The sequence below is a fragment of the Balaenoptera acutorostrata genome, chromosome 1 (genome assembly GCF_949987535.1).
Source record: "Balaenoptera acutorostrata chromosome 1, mBalAcu1.1, whole genome shotgun sequence".
NCBI classification, from domain to species: Eukaryota; Metazoa; Chordata; class Mammalia; order Artiodactyla; family Balaenopteridae; genus Balaenoptera; species Balaenoptera acutorostrata.
The window spans coordinates 58,360,952-58,381,432 of record NC_080064.1 but is presented as its reverse complement, the minus strand read 5'-3'; the positions used below and the strand labels follow the sequence as shown (position 1 = coordinate 58,381,432).

Genomic DNA, 20,481 nt, shown 5'->3' with positions numbered 1-20,481 from the left:
CTAAATGGGAGGGAAGTCCAAAAGGGAGGGGATATCTGTAGGTATATGGCTGATTCATTTTGTTGTGCAGTGGAGGCTAACACAACATTGTAGAGCAACTATACTCCAATAAAAATTTTAAAAAAAAAAGAATAGCAAAAATAAAAATTATGTTAAGTGTGCATTTACTGAAGGACCAAAAATAAATGAATAAATAAAGCTGTCAGGGGAGACCTTCAAGATGGAGGAGGAGTAAGATGTAGAGATCACCTTCCTCCCCACAAATACATCAGAAACACATCTACATGTGGAACAACTACAGAACACCTACTGAACACTGACAGAAGACCTCAGACCTTCCAAAAGGCAAGAAACACCCCAGGTACCTGGGTAAGGCAAAAGAAAAAAGAAAAAACAGACAAAAGAATAGGGACAGGACCTGCACCTCAGGGAGGGAGCTGTGAAGGAGGAAAGGTTTCCACACACTAGGAAGCCCCTTCACTGGCGGAGGCAGGGGGAAGCTTTGGAGCCACGGAGGAGAGCTCAGCAACAGGGGTGCGGAGGGCAAAGCAGAGAGATTCCTGCACAGAGGATCGGTGCCGACCAGCACTCACCAGCCCGAGAGGCTTGTCTGCTCACCTGCCGGGGCGGGCGGGGGATGGGAACTGATGCTCGGGCTTCCGTTGGATCCCAGGGAGAGGACTGGGGTTGGCTGTGTGAACACAGCCTGAAGGGGGCTAGTGCACCACAGCTAGCTTGGAGGGAGTCTGGGAAAAAGTCTGGAACTGCCTAAGAGGCAAGAGACCATTGTTTCGGGGTGTGCGAGGAGAGGGGATTCAGAGCGCCACCTAAATGAGCTCCAGAGACCAGCGCGAGCTGCGGCTATCAGTGAGGACTCCAGAGATGGGCGTGAGACGCTAAGGCTGCTGCTGCAGCCACCAAAAAGCCTGTGTGCAAGCACAGGTCACTATCCACACCTCCCCTCCTGGGATCCTGTGCAGCCCACCACTGCCAGGGTCCCGTGATCCAGGGACAACTTCCCCGGGAGAACACACGGCGCGCCTCAGGCTGTTGCAACGTCACATCAGGCTCTACTGCTGTAGGCTCACCCTGCATTCCTTACCCCTACATCCCCCCAGCCTGAGTGAGCCAGAGCCCCCGAATCAGCTGCTCCTTTAACCCCATCCTGTCTGGGTGAAGAACAGATGCCCTCAGGCGACCTACACACAGAGGAGGGGGCTAATCCAAAGCTGAACCCCAGGAGCTGTGTAAACAAAGAAGAGAAAGGGAAATCTCTCCCAGCAGCCTCAGGAGCAGCGGATTAAATCTCCACAGTCAACTTGATGTACCCAGCATCTCTGGAATACCTGAATAGACAACGAATCATCCCAAATTGAGGAGATGGACTTTGAGACCAGATGGAGACTTGAGGTTTGCTTTCTGCATCTAATTTGTTTCTGGTCCTATGTTTATCATAGTTTAGTATTTAGAGTTTATTATCATTGGTAGATTTGTTTGTTGATTTGGTTGCTCTCTTCATTATTTTTTTTTATATATAGATACATATGTATTTTTCCTTTTTCTCTTTTTGTGAGTGTGTATGTGTATGCTTCTTTGTGTGATTTTGTCTGTATAGCTTTGCTTTTACCATTTGTCCTAGGGTTCTCTCTGTCTTTTTTTGTTTGTTTGTTTTTAGTATACTTTTTAGTGCTTGTTATCATTGGTGGATTTGTTTTTTGGTTTGGTTGCTCTCTTTCTTTTTTTTTCTTTTTCTTATTACTTAAAAAATTTTTTTATGTTTAATAATTTTTAAAAATTTTTAATTTTAATAACTTTCTTTTCTTTTCTTTCTTTCTTTCTTCCTTCCTCCCTTCCTCCCTTTCTTCTTTCTTTCTTTCTTTCTTTCCTTTCGTTCTTTCTTTCTTTCTTTTCTTTCTTTCTTCTTTCTCCCTTTTCTTCAGAGTCTTGTGGCTGACAGGGTCTTCGTGCTCCGGCCAGGTGTCAGGTCTGTGCCTCTGAGGTGGGAGAGCCGAGTTCAGGACATTGGTCCACCAGAGACCTCCCAGCTCCACGTAATATCAAATGGCGAAAGCTCTCCCAGAGATCTCCATCTCAACGCTAAGACCCAGCTCCACTCAATGACTAGCAAGCTACAGTGCTGGACACCCTATGCCAAACAACTAGCAAGACAGGAACACAACCCCACCCATTAGCAGAGAGGCTGCCTAAAAACATAATAAGGTCACAGACACCCTAAAACACACCACCAGACGTGGTCCTCCCCACCAGAAAGACAAGATCCAGCCTTATGCACCAGAACACAGGCACCAGTCCCCTCCACCAGGAAGCCTACACAACCCACTGAGCCAACCTTAGCCACTGGGGCAGACACCAAAAACAACGGGAACTACGAGCCTGTAGCCTGCGAAAAGGAGACCCCAAACACAGTAAGTTAAGCAAAATGAGAAGACAGAGAAACACACAGCAGATGAAGGAGCAAGGTAAAAACCCACCAGACTAAATAAATGAAGAGGAAATAGGCAGTCTACCTGAAAAAGAATTCAGAGTAATGATAGTAAAGATGATCCAAAATCTTGGAAATAGAATGGAGAAATTACAAGAAACGTTTAACAAGGACCTAGAAGAACTAAAGAGCAAGCAAACAATGATGAACAACACAATAAATGAAATTAAAAATTTTCTAGAAGGAATCAATAGCAGAATAACTGAGGCAGAAGAACGGATAAGTGACCTGGAAGATAAAATAGTGGAAATAACTACTGCAGAGCAGAATAAAGAAAAAAGAATGAAAAGAATTGAGGAAAGTCTCAGAGACGTCTGGGACAACATTTAATGCATCAACATTCTAATTATAGGGGTCCCAGAAGAAGAAGAGAAAAAGAAAGGGACTGAGAAAATATTTGAAGAGTTTATAGTTGAAATCCCTAATATGGGAAAGGAAATAGTCAATCAAGTCCAGGAAGCACAGAGAGTCCCATACAAGATAAATCCAAGGAGAAACACACCAAGACACATATTAATCAAACTATCAAAAATTAAATACAAAGAAAATATGTGAAAAGCAGCAAGGGAAAAACAACAAATAGCATACAAGGGAATCCCCATAAGGTTAACAGCTGATCTTTCAGCAGAAACTCCGCAAGCCAGAAGGGAATGGCAGGACATATTTAAAGTGATGAAAGGGAAAAACCTACAACCAAGATTACTCTACCCAGCAAGGATCTCATTCAGATACGACAGAGAAATTAAAAGCTTTTCAGACAAGCAAAAGCTAAGAGAATTCAGCAGCACCAAAACAGCTTTACAACAAATGCTAAAGAAACTTCTCTAGGCGGGAAACACAAGAAAAGAAAAAGACGCACCAAAACAAACCCAAAACAATTAAGAAAATGGTAATAGGACCATAGATATCGATAACTGCCTTAAATGTAAAAGGATTAAATGCTCCAACCAAAATACATAGACTGGCTGAATGGATACAAAAACAAGACCTGTATATATGCTGTCTACAAATGACCCACTTCAGACCTAGGGACACATACAAACTGAAAGTGAGAGGATGGAAAAAGATATTCCATGCAAATGGAAATCAAAAGAAAGCTGAGGTAGCAATTCTCATATCAGACAAAATAGACTTTAAAATAAAGACTATTACAAGAGACAAAGAAGGATGCTACATAATGATCAAGGGATCAATCCAAGAAGAAGATATAACAATTGTAAATATTTATGCACCCAACCTAGGAGCACCTGAATACATAAGGCAAATGCTAACAGCCATAAAAGGGGAAGTCGACAGAAACACAATCATAGTAGGGGACTTTAACACCCCACTTTCACCAATGGACAGATCATCCAAAATGAAAATAAATAAGAAAACACAAGCTTTAAATGATACATAAAACAAGATGGACTTACTTGATATTTGTAGGACATTCCATCCAAAAACAGCAGAATACACTTTCTTCTCAAGTGCTCGTGGAACATTCTCCAGGATAGATCATATCTTGGGTCACAAATCAAGCCTTGGTAAACTTAAGTAAATTGAAATCATATCAAGTATCTTTTCCAACCACAATGCTATGAGATTAGATATCAATTACAGGGAAAAAATCTGTAAAAAATACAAATACATGGAGGCTAAACAATACACTACTTAATAACCAAGAGATCTTTGAAGACATCAAAGAGGAAATCAAAAAATACCTAGAAACAAATGACAATGTAAACACGATGACCCAAAACCTGTGGGATGCAGCAAAAGCAGTTCTAAGAGAGAAGTTTATAGCAATACAATCCTACCTCAAGAAACAAGAAACACCTCAAATAAACAACCTAAACTTACACCTAAAGCAATTAGAGAAAGAAGAACGAAAAAACCCCAAAGTTAGCAGAAGGAAAGAAATCATAAAGATCAGATCAGAAATAAATGAAAAACAAATGAAGGAAACAATAGCAAAGATCAATAAAACTAAAAGCTGGTTCTTTGAGAAGATAAACCAAATTGATAAACCATTAGCCAGATTCATCAAGAAAAAAAAGGGAGAAGACTCAAAACAACAGAATTAGAAATGAAAAAGGAGAAGAAACAACTGACACTGCAGAAATACAAAGGATCATGAGAGATTACTGCAAGCCACGATATACCAATAAAATGGACAACCTGGAAGAAATGGACAAATTCTTAGAAAAGTACAACCTTCCGAGACTGAACCAGGAAGAAATAGAAAATATAAGCAGACCAATCACAAGCACTGAAATTGAGACTGCGATTAAAAATGTTCCAACAAACAAAAGCCAAGGACCAGATGGCTTCACAGGAGAAATCTATCAAACATTTAGAGAAGAGCTAACACCTATCCTTCTCAAACTCTTCCAAAATATAGCAGAGGGAGGAACACTCCCCAACTCATTCTACCAGGCCACCATCACCCTGATACCAAAACCAGACAAAGATGTCACAAAGAAAGAAAACTACAGGCCAATATCACTGATAAACATAGATGCAAAAATCCTCAACAAAGTACTAGCAAAGAGAACCTAACAGCACATTAAAAGGAGCATACACCATGACCAAGTGGACGCAAGGATTCTTCAGTATACGCAATCGACCAATGTGATAAACCATATTAACAAATTGAAGGAGAAAACCCATATGATCATCTCAATAGATGTAGAAAAAGCTTTTGACAAAATTCAACACCTATTTATGATAAAACTCCCCCAGAAAGTGGGCATAGAGGGAACTTACCTCAACATAATAAAGGCCATATATGACAAACATACAGCCAACATCATGCTCAATGGTGAAAAACTGAAACTATTTCCTCTAAGATCAGGAACAAGACAAGGTTGCCCACTCTCACCGCTATTATTCAACATAGTTTTGGAAGTTTTAGCCATAGCAATCAGACAAGAATAAGAAATAAAAGGAATCCAAATGGGAAAAGAAGAAGTAAAGCTGTCACTGTTTGCAGATGACATGATACTATACATAGAGAACCCTAAAGATGCTACCAGAAAACTATTAGAGCTAATCAATGAATGTAGTAAAGTAGCAGGATACAAAATTAATGCACAGAAATCTCTTGCATTCCTATATACTAATGATGAAAAATCTGAAAGAGAAATTAAGGAAACACTCCCATTTACCATTGCAACAAAAAGAATAAAATACCAGGAATAAACCTACCTAAGGAGACAAAAGACCGGTATGCAGTAAACTATAAGATACTGATGAAAGAAGTTAAAGATGATACAAACAGATGGAGAGATATACCATGTTCTTGGATTGGAAGAATCAACATTGTGAAAATTACTCTACTACCCAATGCAATTTACAGATTCAATGCAATCCCTATCAAACTACCAGTGACATTTTTCACAGAACTACAACAAAAAAATTTCACAATTTGTATGGAAACACAAAAGACCCTGAATAGCCAAAGCAATCTTGAGAAAGAAAAACAGAGCTGGAGGAATCAGACTCCTGGACTTCAAAGTATACTACAAAGCTACAGAAATCAAGACAGTACGGTACTGGCACAAAAAAAGAAATATAGATCAATGAAACAGGATAGAAAGCCCAGAGATTAAACCCACACACATATGGTCACCTTATTTTTGAAAAAGGAGGCAAGAATATACAATGGAGAAAAGACAGCCTCTTTTCTGGGAAAACTGGGCAGCTACATGTAAAACAATGAAATTAGAACACTCCTAACACCATACACAAAAATAAACTCAAAATGGATTAAAGACCTAAATGTAAGGCCAGACAATATAAAACTCTTCGAGGAAAACGTAGGCAGAACACTCTATGACATAAATCACAGCAAGATCCTTTTTGACCCACCTCCTAGAGAAATGGAAATAAAATAAACAAATGGAACCTAATGAAACTTAAAAGCTTTTGCACAACAAAGGAAACCATAAACAAGACGAAAAGACAACCCTCAGAATGGGAGAAAATATTTGCAAATGAAGCAGCTGACAAAAGATTAATCTCCAAAATTTACAAGCAGCTCATGCAGCTCAATATCAAAAAAACAAACAACCCAATCCGAAAATGGGCAGAAGACCTAAATAGACATTTCTCCAAAGAAGATATACAGATTGCCAACAAACACATGAAAGGATGCTCAACATCACTAATTATTAGAGAAGTGCAAATCAAAACTACAATGGGGTATCACCTCACACCAGTCAGAATGGCCATCATCAAAAAATCTACAAACAATAAATGCTGGAGAGGGTGTGGAGAAAAGGGAAACCTCTTGCACTGTTGGCTGGACTGTAAATTGATACAGCCACTATTGAGAACAGTATGGAAGTTCCTTAAAAAACTGAAAATAGAAATACCATATGACCCAGCAATTCCACTACTGGGCATATGCCCTGAGAAAACCATAATTCAAAAAGAGTTATGTACCACAATGTTCACTGCAGCTCTATTTACAATAGCCAGGACATGGAAGCAACCTAAGTGTCCATCAACAGATGAATGGATAAAGAACATGTGGCACATATATACAATGGACTATTACTCAGCCATAAGAAGAAACGAAATTGAGTTATTTGTAGTGAGGTGAATGGACCTAGAAACTGTCACAGAGTGAAGTAAGTCAGAAAGAGAAAAACAAATACCATATGCTAACACATATATGGATTCTAAAGAAAAAAAAAAGGTTCTGAAGAACCCAGGGGCAGAACAGATATAAAGACGCAGGCGTAGAGAATGGACTTGAAGACACAGGGAGGGGGAAAGATAAGCTGGGATGAAGTGAGAGAGTGGCATGGACATATATACACTACCAAATATAAAATAGAAAGCTAGTGGGAAGCAGCTGCATAGTACAGGGAGATCAGCTTGGTGCTTTGTCACCACCTAGAGGAGCAGGATAGAGAGGATGGGAGGGAGACGCAAGAGGGAGGAGATATGGGGATATATGTATATGTATAGCTGATTCACTTTTTTATAAAGCAGAAACCAACACACCATTGTAAAGCAATTATACTTCAATAAAGGTGTAAAAAAACAAAACAAAACGCTGTCATCTCCCAGTACTTCCACCAGACTTTGGCTTTCCTCTCATAAGCACACTGAATCTTTAACAGCATTTTGCAAAATTAGCATGTTTAAGACCTCCCCAAAGAATGTTAAAATGACCATAATTTAAGAAATTGAAGAGAAGAAACAGACAACATAAAGGCACAATATTAGTAATGAGAAAGGAGCTATGCCAATGGACGTAGAAGAAATTAAAATAATTATAATGAGTACTTCATATAACTGTGCTGCTTTGAAACATGAGTCAGATAGTGGATAATCTGGGAAAATATAAATGGTGAAAATAGAATCAACAAGAAAAAGAAAATGTAACTAAATCAATAACTAGAAAATTTTGAGAAATTGTCAAAGAACTATCTTTTACAAAAGCACCGTCTTGAAGCTGCGTCAGGGTGACTCCAACGTTTCAAAGAACTATTTAAATGGTTTCTGAGCATAGAGATGGAATAGTTCCAATTCTTTTTATAAAGATAGCTTTGAACCTCAAGTCTGACCACAAGAATGTAAAACCATTGCAGTGTCTCGCTTATAAATATAGATTTTTTAAAAATCTAAAATAAAAATATTAGCTTAACTGTTTCACTGCCTTTCTCAACTTGGGAACATATAACATAAAGCAGTTTTATATTTATTTCTCCAATTTCACTCTGATCATTTTTGGTTATTAAAAGTCTGACCAGTTTAGTATTTTGATCCCGTGTATTAGTTGAGGTTTCCCCTTCCCCCATATAAGCCAGTTTAGTGACCTGAAATGAAAAGGGGTATGGCCAGCAATTTGATTCTTCCTGTCCTGACCTGTAAGTGGGAGATGGGTGTGGTCTTCCTCTAGCGCACCTCCTCTTCTTCCCTCTTTTAATCTTTTCTTTTCTTCTGGTATGGGATCATAGGTGTGCTAGAGCCAGCTCCCAACAATTTGTTAGAGCTGATTGTTGAATCTTCAGGGATTGTGTTAGATGGTTATTAAACACAATCATTATTTAAATTAAATATGTAAACTAAAAATTCAGTGACATACTAAAAAAGATAAAACTCATCACCTCCTAGTTATTTTATTACATTTCACTATTATCTAATGTTTTTTGTTTGTTTGTTTGTTATTTGAAGGCCCAGTGTTTGATTTTATTTCATCCAACAGAAGGTTCTATTTGTGGTATAGAACAGACGCTGGGGATTAGGGCTGAGAGGGGGCAGGAGAAGGGAAAAAAAGCCACATCCACTACCACGCATAGGTTTTCCCCGGAATTGCCGCGTGGGGATGAATGAGTGATTCTGCAATTTATCACCTTCTCTCTCCTCCCTTCCTCTGGCTACCGCTGGGTCTCGATAACGCCCATGTCTTCAACAGGAGGTCCCAAGGCGCGGGGCAGTGGGGAGATCCCCGGGGCAAAAGGCGTCACCTCGCGGCTGCAGTGAGCGGCGGGTGCCTATCTAATGTGAACAATTCTTATAACAACCCCAAGAGGTAAATATTACCCTCATTTGGCATATGAGGGACTGAGATTCAGAGAAACTCAATATTCTGCAGAAGTTTACGTAGAGTCTAGATGCAAAGTATGGTCTAACCTCAGAGCCCATGCTGTTTGGTTCACTGTAAGGAAATTCATATCTGAACATCTCTATATATTCTGCAGATGTATTTGAAAAAATACCACAGTAAGATAAGTATAAAAAAATCATCTCCTTAACAAGACTATATAGCCAACAACATTAGGGTGGAATCTTTGACACATTCCTATTTAAATTAGAAACAGAGGGATGCCCATTCTCACTAGTATACCAAACTATTCTGGAAGTACTTGCCAATGATATTAAATAACAACATAAGATACAAATTTAAATGTTTTGAAAGGAACAGATAATTTATTTTATGAAGATTAAATGATTGTTTATTGAAAAATCCAAAGAGAATAAACTGAAAACTCATTGGAAATTATAAGATTATAAGAGAGTTCAATCAAAATTTACCAAAATAATTCATACATTCAACAAATATTTATTATACGTGTACTATGTGCCAGTCACTGTTCTAGATGCTAGGAATACAACAGTCACTAAAACAAAGACCCTGCCCTCAATTTGCATTCTAGGGTAAGGCGGAGAGACAGATAACAAATAAACAGGCAAATGAATGTATAATATAAATTCACTAGTGATAAATGCTATGAAGAAAAATATAGTAAATTAACGGAATTAGGATTGATTCCCTTAATTTACTATGTTAGACGAGAGGGGGCGCAAAAAGACCTTTCTGGAGAGATGGGAATTTGAGTAAAGACTTATGAAATACATCTCTTATGATTTAAGTCAGCAAACCTTGCAATACCTAGGGGAAGAATATTACAGGCAGAGGGAAGAGCAAGGGTCAAGGTACTTACGTGAGAGCATAAGTTCCTTTCCTTAAACCAAACAGCCAAAAAACTCACTCTGCTTCCATGTGGAGGAGAGGGGTAAAGGGATGCACAGAGAGAGGGCTGGAGGGGCATTCAATGGAAGCTCCTCTACTTGGAAATACAAGAATCGGGAGGAAAGTTTCTGTCTTGCAATGAGAATTGTGAATTTCATTTCAGTGTGACAGGAAACAGTTGGAGGGAAATGACAGTCACATTTATATTTTACAGGTGCCACCATGGTTGCATTGGGAAAATACTGCTGGGCACAAGAGTGACAGCAGAGAGAGCAGATAGAAGAAGATGAGGGATGTAGAGAAGTAGTTCAGATGAGAGATGAAGGGGCCTTGGACTAGGGTAGATGTGATGAGGAAGGAAGTGGTTGGATTTGGAATGTATTTCAAAGAAAGATCCAATGAGATGTGCTGAGATATCGGGAATGGGGAACGAGAGAAAGAGAAGTCAAAGATGATTGCAGAGTTTTTGGCCTAAGCCTCTGGCTGAATGGAAATGAGAAAACCTGGGGAAGGAACAGTTTGGAAAGGAAGTGGAAGCAAACATTTGGTTTTGAATATGTTTGAAATTCCCATGATATATCTAACTGCAGAAATCATGTAGCAGTTGGATATATAAATCTGGAGCTCAGGGAAGAGTTTGGGGTCTGTACTATACATCTGGAGGACATGAACCTATAGATAATAAAAGGTGGAAGACTGGATGATATAAACTAAAGGTGAGTGTCTGAGATCTGAGTCATAGCATTTAGAGGTCAGAAATATCATAAATTATATAATTATTATAATTACATACCATCAATAGTTAAAGAATTTAGTGGAAAAAAATTTCTGTTTACAGTAAATAGATTCTGTGATCCTATCTGGTATACTATTCTGGAATCTGAGCTGACCCTAACTGCATATCCCACCACTATGACTTGGCTTAGCAATGTCCCCAATATCTCATTTAACAAATTTCCAATGTATTTTTCTAAAAGGGTTAATTAGCTTGTGAACAGTAGTTTCCTGAGTGCCCTCAATTTTATGACAACAGCAGTTTTCTCTCTCTGTTTCCAGTGATTACCACGAATATTTTCAGCTCCTGCTTAATCAGTCCCAATCTTTTACACTTTGTACTATAATATATTAAAACAATAACATTCAAATCTATATAACTGGGACTTGACCACATTTCTCCAAATTTATTTTTTAGATTAGTTTTGTAAATTTTCTGATTATTTTAATTTAGATTAATTTTATTTCTTTCAGATATGTCTCCTTCAAAAATATGCCTGAACCTAAAAAGAGTGATTTTGAAAAGTCAAATTTAAGACCACAGTTTGTACCAACAAAAATAAAAATTCAAGAAATCAAGTCAATAGGTAATGCTGTGTATATTTACCTCTGTTTCGATGTATTAATGAAGTGCTTTTATTAAATACTTTATTATTTATTAATGTTTGCCTTATAAGTTCTTATAATTTGATGTTTCTGTTGAAAGCATTTGCTTGAAAGCCTATGGGTTATAACTGCAGTGTGAAAGATGTCAGTGAGCTATAAAGAAGAATTTCCTAAGAGAAAGAGATGATAAATGTCAGAATAGACATTTGTACAATTCACAAATTAAGAATATATTTTTATGTTTATTTTTCTGGAAAGAAAATCTCTGGATTTCCTTTCAGCTCAATCCTGAGTTTTCTTGTGATTGTTTTAAAAAAAAATCACTCAAGCTTGTACATCTTACTTAGCAGAAATTTACAGGGACTGTAAAGGAACTCACTTTCCTAGAAACTTAAGGAATCTGTGAGCTAGGAACCAGCGTTATAGATCCTCAGAAAATTTGAGTGTTTTATGTTGTCTTTGTTTTTCTCTCTCTGGCATTATCAAAAAAAACCATCTAATTGTGTCATGCTCATCAACAACCCTGACTGAGGCTCCTTGAATCCACATTGCCCCATATTACCTCATTTCTGTGACTCTTCGTAATCTAATTCCTCAAAAGATTTGTTTACGTATACTGTCTCCACTCCCTCAACTTTTGTTTAAGCTTCAGCCTACTCCAAATTGGTCTTGCCTCCACCATTCTACTGAAGTTACACTGATTAAGAGTACCAGTGATCTCCATGTTGCTAAATCCAAAGGATATTTTTCTGCCACCTCTCAATACCAGTATAGTTAGTTGATCACTCCCTCCTACTTAAAACTCTGTTTTTCTGCTATCTCACCCTTTCTCAGTCTCTCTTTTTAATTTCTCGTCTCCATCCTTAAAATACTGTATTTGCTCAGAGCTCAATCCTGAGCCTGCCTCTGCTTCTACATTCTTTCTCCTTGGGTGATCTAATCCAGTCTTACGGATTAGATCACCCAACCGTATTTTAAATCTCTATGGTTTAAAATACCATAGAGATACCGTTAAATCCTTCATTTATATCTCAATCCAGACTAATCCTCTGACGGGCAGGTGCCTACACTGAGCTACCTATTTGATATCTCCACTCAAACTTCTCATTACATCTTAAACCTAATATCCAGAACTGGTCTCATGATTCCCTATCCTAGCCATCCTCTCAAACTTTCTCTCCCATCCCCTCCCCGCAACAGCATTCCATTCTCAGTACATTGGGCCAATTTGCGCCAACTGGCTCAAGTCTAAAACCTAGAAGCAATCCTTGATCTCTCCTTTCCCTCCTCCCCAAAGTTCAATATATCAACAAGCTCTTTTCATTCTAACTCATCTTGAATTAATCTGTTTTCACCATGTCTGCTGTCACCACCCTAATCCAAATCATCATCATCTTTGTGTGTCAACTATAGTAGCTTGCCGACAGGTAGTTTTTCTTTCATTCTTGCCCTCTTTCTAATCACTTTCCTTTTTTATTAAACCATTTAAAATTATGAAATAACATACATTATGAAAAGTGAACATAGCATAAAATGTACAGTATAATAACCAATTATTTAAAAAACACCTATATAACCATATTGCACATCAAGAAATAGAGCATTGCGCTTGGTGTCAGTCTATTTATCTCTTGTAAAAATAAAATACAGTGTGTGTGTGTGGAAAAAAAAAAAAAAAAAAAGAAATAGAGCATTGCCAACATCACCACTTGACCTTTCCCAAATCACCTCTCCCTTCCTTGTCCCTGGGAGTTACTACTGTCCTGATTTCTGTGGTAATCACTTCCTTACTTTTCTTTAAATTTTTACCATCTATTGTTTGCATCTCTAAAGAATATTGTTTAGTTTGCTTGCTTTTTACTGTATATGAATGTAATCATGCCGTATGCATTCATTTGTATGTTTTTTTCTTAGCATTGTTTGTAAGATTCACTCATATTGTTCTGTGGAGGTGTTGCTTCATTTTCATTGCTGTTAAGTATTCCATTGCATGAATATATCACACTTTGTCCATACTACTCTTGAAATTTGGGGTTTTTAGTTTGTCAGTCATTGCAATGCTGAAATGAATATTTTTGTTTAGGCATCCTGCTGCATCTGTGTAAAAGTTTCTTGAGAGTGTATATCCAGGATTTACATTACCGGGGATGCTTATCTCCAACTCTAATGGATAATGTCAACTTTCCAAAGTGTTTTTACCAATTTATGCTCCCATCAGATTTGTGAGGGTTCCTTTTGTTCTGCTTCCTAGCACTTGGAATTGTCAGTTTTCCATTTTAGCAATCTACTGGGTATATAATAGTATATCATTATGGTTTAATTTGCATTTCTGTGATTACTAATAGGTTTGAGAACTTTTTCATAGACTATTGACAAATTGGATTTATACTTTCGGAAATCATCCAAGTTTTACCTTATTTTAAAATTAGTTTTTTTATCCTTTTCTTGTTGATTTTCAAATATATTCTTTTTACTAGTTCTTTGTTGGTTTTGCGTGTTGTGAATATCTTCCCCTTTTCTATAGGTTTTCTTTTCACTCTCTTTATGGTGTCTTTTTGATGAACAAAAATTCTTCCACTTTAATAAGGTCAAATATACCAAATCTTTTCTCATTTCATAAGTACTTTTTGTACCATATCTAAGAAATCTTTTCCTACTCTGTGGTCATGAATATCTTTTTCTATTTATCTTGCAAAAGATTTTAGTTCTTCTTTTTACCTTTAGGTCTAAAGTCTACCTGGAATTAACATTTTGAGTGAGGTAAGAGTCAAGTTTAGTTTTTGTTCATGTGAATACCCAGCTATCCCAGCGTGGTATTAAAAAGGCTATTCTTTCCCTAATGCTCTGGGCTCTTTGTTCTGGAGTTCTTATTATGCTTCATTATATTATTTATCCATTTCAATATCAATACCACACAACATTAATTTCTGTAGCTTAAAATAACCCTTGATATCTGGTAGAGCAAGTCTTCCCACCTTGCTCTTCAAGAGTATCATGGTTATTTTCTGTTTTCCATTATGATTTCCTCTTCTGACCCATTGGTTATTTAGAAGTTTATGTCTTAATTCAAAATATATGAGGCTTTTCTAATTATCTTTTGTTTATAAATTTTTAGCACAATTACATTGTAGTTTGAGGATATACTCCATAGGATTTCAGTCCTATGTAATTAGTTAACACTTGTATTTTCACCCAGTATATGGTCGATTGTTGTATATGTTCAGTATGTGCTTGAAAATAAAGTATATTCTGCAGCTGTTGGGTGCAGTGTTCTACATATGTCTATTAGGTCAAATTTCTTCACTGTTTTTCAACTCTTCTATATCCTTACTGATTTTTCTGCTTGCTTATTCTGTCAATTGCTGAGAAATTTCAGACTTATTTATTTTTTCCTTGTAGAGTTATCAAATTTTGCTTTACAGATTTTTAATATAGTTTAGGCTGTGTAATTAATTGCATAAAATTTTAGAATTATTATATATTTCTAGTGAATTGAACCCTTTTAAATTACAAAGTTGTTATCCAATATTACTGTAGTTACCCCAGCTTTCTTTTGGCTAACATTTACGTGGTATATCTTTTTCCATCATCTTGTCGCCACATTTCTGTAACATTATGATCTCTTACATAGAGACTTATTTCTTGTAAACATCAAATTGTTAGATTTAAAAATCTACTCTGTAATGTTTGTCTTTGAAATGGAGCATTTAGTCCATTTGTACTTAATGTAACTACTTATATCTTTGGATTTAAATCTGCCATCTTATTTTGTTCTTTCTATCTCTCCTGTTGATTCTGTGTTTCCTTTTCTGTCCTCTTATGTCTTATTTAGGATTGACTTTTTAAAATTTAAACTTTTCCCATTTACTAATTTGGTAGTTATGCATTCTGCTTCTATTCTTTAAATGATTACCCTAGAAATTACAATATTCAGCCTTTCAAAATATATTGTTACCCTCCTTCTGGACAATAAAGGAATCCTAGAACATGTTAATTATTTTACTGCCATACTGAGTTTTATGTTATTACTAACGTCCAAAGTCTCACCTAAAGATCGTCTAAATCAGCTATGGTGAGACTCAAGGTATGATTGATCCTGAGGCAAAATTCCTCTCCAGCTTGAACCTGTGGAATCAAACAAATTATGTGCTTCCAAAATACAGAGTTGGGACAGGAATAGGATAGACATTCTCATTCCAAAAGGGAGAAATAGGACAGAAGAGTGGAGTAATGGGCCCCAAGGAAGTTTAAAACCTACTAAGACAAACTTCATGAGATCTTAAGGCTCAAGGATAATCCTCTTTGGCTTGATGCTCTGCCTTCCTGACCCACTGGGGCAGAGGTCCTGCTCTCACAACTCTGCTGGATCAAGGGTCACATCTCCCCCACTTCCCCACTGGGACTCTCCTAGGCCAGGATTTCATCCCCAGGACTATCTAGTGGGAGTGTTGGCCCACCTCCAAGGGCTCCATAGGCAGAAACTGAGGCAGTGGCCTCTGATTTTGAAACTGAGGCAGGCCTGATGATCTTTGAGTCACCTTCATGGTCATTCTTACCTTGTCTTGAGGAATAGCACGTTTGCAATGCATAGCTCTGTGATCCTATCCTGTAAAACCCAAGAAGTCCGACAGCCTTCCTTCATTTTATCCTGTCTCTATCCCCTTCACTTCAAACTGGCAGTGTCTCTGCTGGGATGGCTGATTAGGTCCATGTTGCACACCCATACCAATCTCCTTATCTCCTTATCAAACGGTCAGTGCACCACAGCCTTAGTGTTCTCTTTTGAACGTGATTTCTCAGTTTTTGTAATATGAGAATTTTCTAAATTCTTAAGTTCTGGTTCCATTTAGCTTAACAATTTTGTCTTCAATTCATTTCTCTTGTCTTGCATTTTACTACAGGAGTCAGGAGAAATCAAGCCTCTTCTTTAACACTTTGCTTAGAAATCTCAGCTAACTATCCAATTTCATCACTCACAAGTTCTACCTTCCACAAAAAAACAGAACACAAACACAAGTCAGCCAAGTTCTTTGCCACTTTATAACAAGGATCACCTTTGCTCCATTGTCCAATAGCATGTTCCCCATTTCTGTCTGAGACCTCATCAGAATGGCCTTTACCATCTGTATTTCTACCAACATTTCTGTATATGGTTATTCATGTATTCTCAGTGAAAATGGAAGCTTCCTCAATGGCTCTCCTCTTTCTTTCTGAGTTCTCACCAGAGTTGCCTTTAAAAATCTCTTCATGGCCATATTAGCTTTTTCTAGCATGCACCTCACAACTCTTTTGGCCTCTACCCACTGCACAGTTCCAAAGGTTCTTTTATATTTTTAGGTATTTGTTACAGCAGCACCCCACCTCTCAGTCCCAACTTCTCTCTTATTCAGGCTGCTATAACAAACTATTATAAACTGGGTGGCTTAAACAACAAACATTTATTTCTCACAGTTCTGGAGGCTGGAAGTCTGAGATCAGTAGGATCAGGTTCTGTTGAGAGTCTTCTTCTTTGTTTGCAGACAGCCACCTTCTTACTTTATTCTCACATGGCGGAGAGAGCATTATTCTCATCAAGGGCATTCTACCCTCATCACCTCATCTAAACCTAATTACCTCCCCAAAGCCCAACTCCCGAAACCACCACATTGAGAATTAGAGCTTCAACATATGAATTGTGGGAGGGACACAAACATTCAATCCATAGCAACTACCCTATCTAAATTATACCTCCCTCTAATGCTGCCCCTCACCAAAATCTGTCTATGTCTGTCACAGCATGCATCTCAACTTATAATTGTTCACTCCTTTGTTTCTTTACTTAATTCTTTTCTGTACTATCCAATAAAATGTGTGCATCATTGGGCAGAAATCACAATTCCAGAGTCCAACACCAGTGCCTGGCACATTGCAGGTGATCAACAAATAACTGTTGATTGAAGGAATACCAGATGTAAGTTTGTTACATCTATTATCTCATTTAATCCTCACAGCATCCCTGTTACATAAGTACTATTATTTCCACTTAACAGATGGGGGAACTAAAGCTCAGAGGGGTTAAATGATTTTCCTAAAGCTACATAACTCACAAACAGAAAAGTAGTTTTTGGTCCCAGGCTATCTACATCCAAAGTCTGCATGCTTGACCCTACATTATACCTACTTGAAAAAAAAAATCCATTATATGTTAATCCAAATTAGTAAAACTCATAATTGGAGATGGGGGATTCAGGTTGAGGGGTATCTTTCTCTTTTCAAAGGAATTAATGAGAAGATTTATTTGACTATCAAGTATGATTCTGTTTGATTTAGAAATCATTTTTTTCTAAGAAAATACAGCTCTATTGTATAATAGTAATTGAATGTTATATTCTGTTAATAGAAATTCTTTTTAAAAGCAAATTATTCTAGAATATATTTAGCTCTAACAAACTACATTTCTAAAAAGTTTACAAGTAGAGAAAATGGTTTGTTGAGTTAAATTAGAAGTAGTCTAACAGTATAGAAATATCATTTATGTTTGGATTTGTTTCTTTAGAGCCAGTAGAAGAATATCTAAAATCAAAATCTATTAGATCTTTTCATTATCTTAAGGATACAACTGAGGTAGGTTTAATTTGCATGCTTACAATTATTTAATAGAAATTCAGATTATCACTAATAGTTTTATACATTTTTCTACAAATCCCAAATTCAAATGAATTTTAGGATTCAGAAGCATAAAATTTTAAAATGATTTCATCTCTGATATTATGCAAAACTATATATGGCAATAATAGAGAAAATAATATGTTATTTGTTGGACAGGCAATACAGTGGAAATTATTTATTGAATATGAGAAGTACTAGCAGTTATCATAAAGTCAGTTAAGACAGGGCTTCATAGAAAATTATACATGCATAATTTAAATATTTTATTTTAATTTAGAATATGAAAATATACATCCATTTGTTAATCTTTTGATGTATAGCCAAGACCATTTCTGTTATAGTTATTTAACTCACATAATTACAATAGCAATGATTATAACGGGTTTAGCACCAATACTATTGGGAACATTTTTTTAAAATTTATTTTATTGAAGTATAGTTGATTTACAATGTTGTGTTAATTTCTGCTGTATAGCAAAATGATTCAGTTATACATATATATACATTCTTTCATATTCTTTTGCATTATGGTTTATCACAGGATATTGAATATAGTTTTCTGTACTATGCAGTAGGACCTTGTTGTTTATCCATTCTACATATAATAGTTTGCATCTGCTAATCCTAAACTCCTAATCCATCCCTCCCCTACATCTCTCCCTCTTGGCAACCCCAAGTCTGTTCTCTATGTCTGTAGCACCAGCACTATTGACTCTTGCTAACAACCTGAGCAGAGGTACATGGGCATCCTGAAAAGTGACCAACCAGCCTTGACCATTGAGCATGCCTGGATTTTATTCAGGAGGTTTTATCTAGGAGACTAGAGAGAGAAATTAATACAGAGAATCAGCAAAGGGAAATCATTTAAGAGAGTCTCTTAGGTGTTAATTTACTTATTATTGGTATTATTATTTAATTAATTAATTTATTTTTTAAACACAAAAGGGAATTCATTGGCTCATGTACATGAAATGTCCAGGGCTGTCTAGCTTCAGACACAGCTGGATCCAGGGGCTGATATGATGCAATAATGGCTCAGTCTCCATCTCTCAACAGTGGTTTCCTGCCTTGGCTTTCCACTCTGTGGCAAGATGGCAGCTGAAGTGTTGGACCTCCTTCCCCTCTTCTCAGCAGGCTCTTTCTTTTTTTTTTTTTTAACATCTTTATTGGAGTATAATTGTTTTACAGTGGTGTGTTAGTTTCTGCTTTACAACAAAGTGAATCAGCTATACATATACATATATCCCCATATCTCCTCCCTCTTGCATCTGCCTCCCACCCTCCCTACGCCACCCCTCTAGGTGATCACAAAGCACCAAGCTGATCTCCCTGTGCTATGCGGCTGCTTCCCACTAGCTATCTATTTTACATTTGGTAGTATTTGTAAGTCCATGCCACTCTCTCACTTAATTTACTTATTATTAACTCTGTTTATTGCTAATTTGGAGAATGAAATGTGAAGAAATACATACTTTGCACCATAATTAATAACATGTTATCATTTTATTGCATATTTATACCTTTTATATTTTTTAAAAATATTGACAAAATACACTGTCTGGCTTATTAGTTTTATCCTCATCTACCTGTTTTATATAGGTTTGTGTTTAATAAAAATCTCCCAAGAAATATAAATATATTGTAACATCATCATGATTACTCAGCATAATAAATTTACTAACATCTTATATAAAACATTTTAATTTTTAAAAAACAAATTAAAATATACATATGCCTTTTTAAATTAAATTATACAGAAAGGCTAATAAGAACACAAAGCCCTTGCACCCATTCTTCCTGTTCTAATTTCCTCTTTTCAGAAGCAACCATGTTTAACCTTTTGGGGTTTCAATTCCTCTTATGATTAACTCTATAATTCTAAAGATTGAGCTTCTACTGCTAATTTTTTATTTTTTTATTTAATTTTTTAAATTTAAGCATTATCTACTGCATAATCAAAAACAAAGATTTGAATTAGTTTATTTACACTACATCTCACCTCTCTCCCTCTTTCCTCTTCTGTATCTTTGATAGTTACTTTTCTGCTTCTTCTGTTTTAACTTTGAAATAATATATCTAAATACTTTTTTCTTTCCTATCAACTTTAATCACTAACTCCTGATTCCTCTTTACATAAGATGAAAGATCTTAGCAGTTTTAGCCTTTCCTCCACATCTTCTTCCCTAGGTCAAGTATATCTTTATTTTTACATTTTTGAGGTCAATGATTATACTCACTTTGCAACTCTGATTAAGCCTTTATGTTTTGTCTATAGATTAATTCTAAAACTAAAAACGCTATAAACAGCATTTATATTATTACATTTTTGTAAATAAATGTTTATTGTAGAACAAAGTAGTGTGCTAGGACTATGTTTCTTCTCAATGGATACAGTATAAAAACAATAGGCTCTCTTTTCTTATTCTCCATCAGTTACTAAAAAATAATGCCATATATTAATTTCCCTTATATTTAGATC

The 20,481-nt window shown here is 36.5% G+C and overlaps 1 protein-coding gene across 1 annotated transcript in view; it reads left to right on the top strand.

Moving 5' to 3' along the window:
• C1H1orf141 (chromosome 1 C1orf141 homolog) overlaps positions 1–20,481 on the top strand; it is a 44,797-nt gene that overhangs the window by 9,306 nt on the left and 15,010 nt on the right. Inside the window, exons 3-4 of the mRNA XM_007164297.2 lie at positions 11,223–11,335; positions 17,890–17,957. Of these exons, the coding sequence (XP_007164359.2) occupies positions 11,223–11,335; positions 17,890–17,957 (181 nt within the window). The remainder of the gene's footprint in view (positions 1–11,222; positions 11,336–17,889; positions 17,958–20,481) is intronic.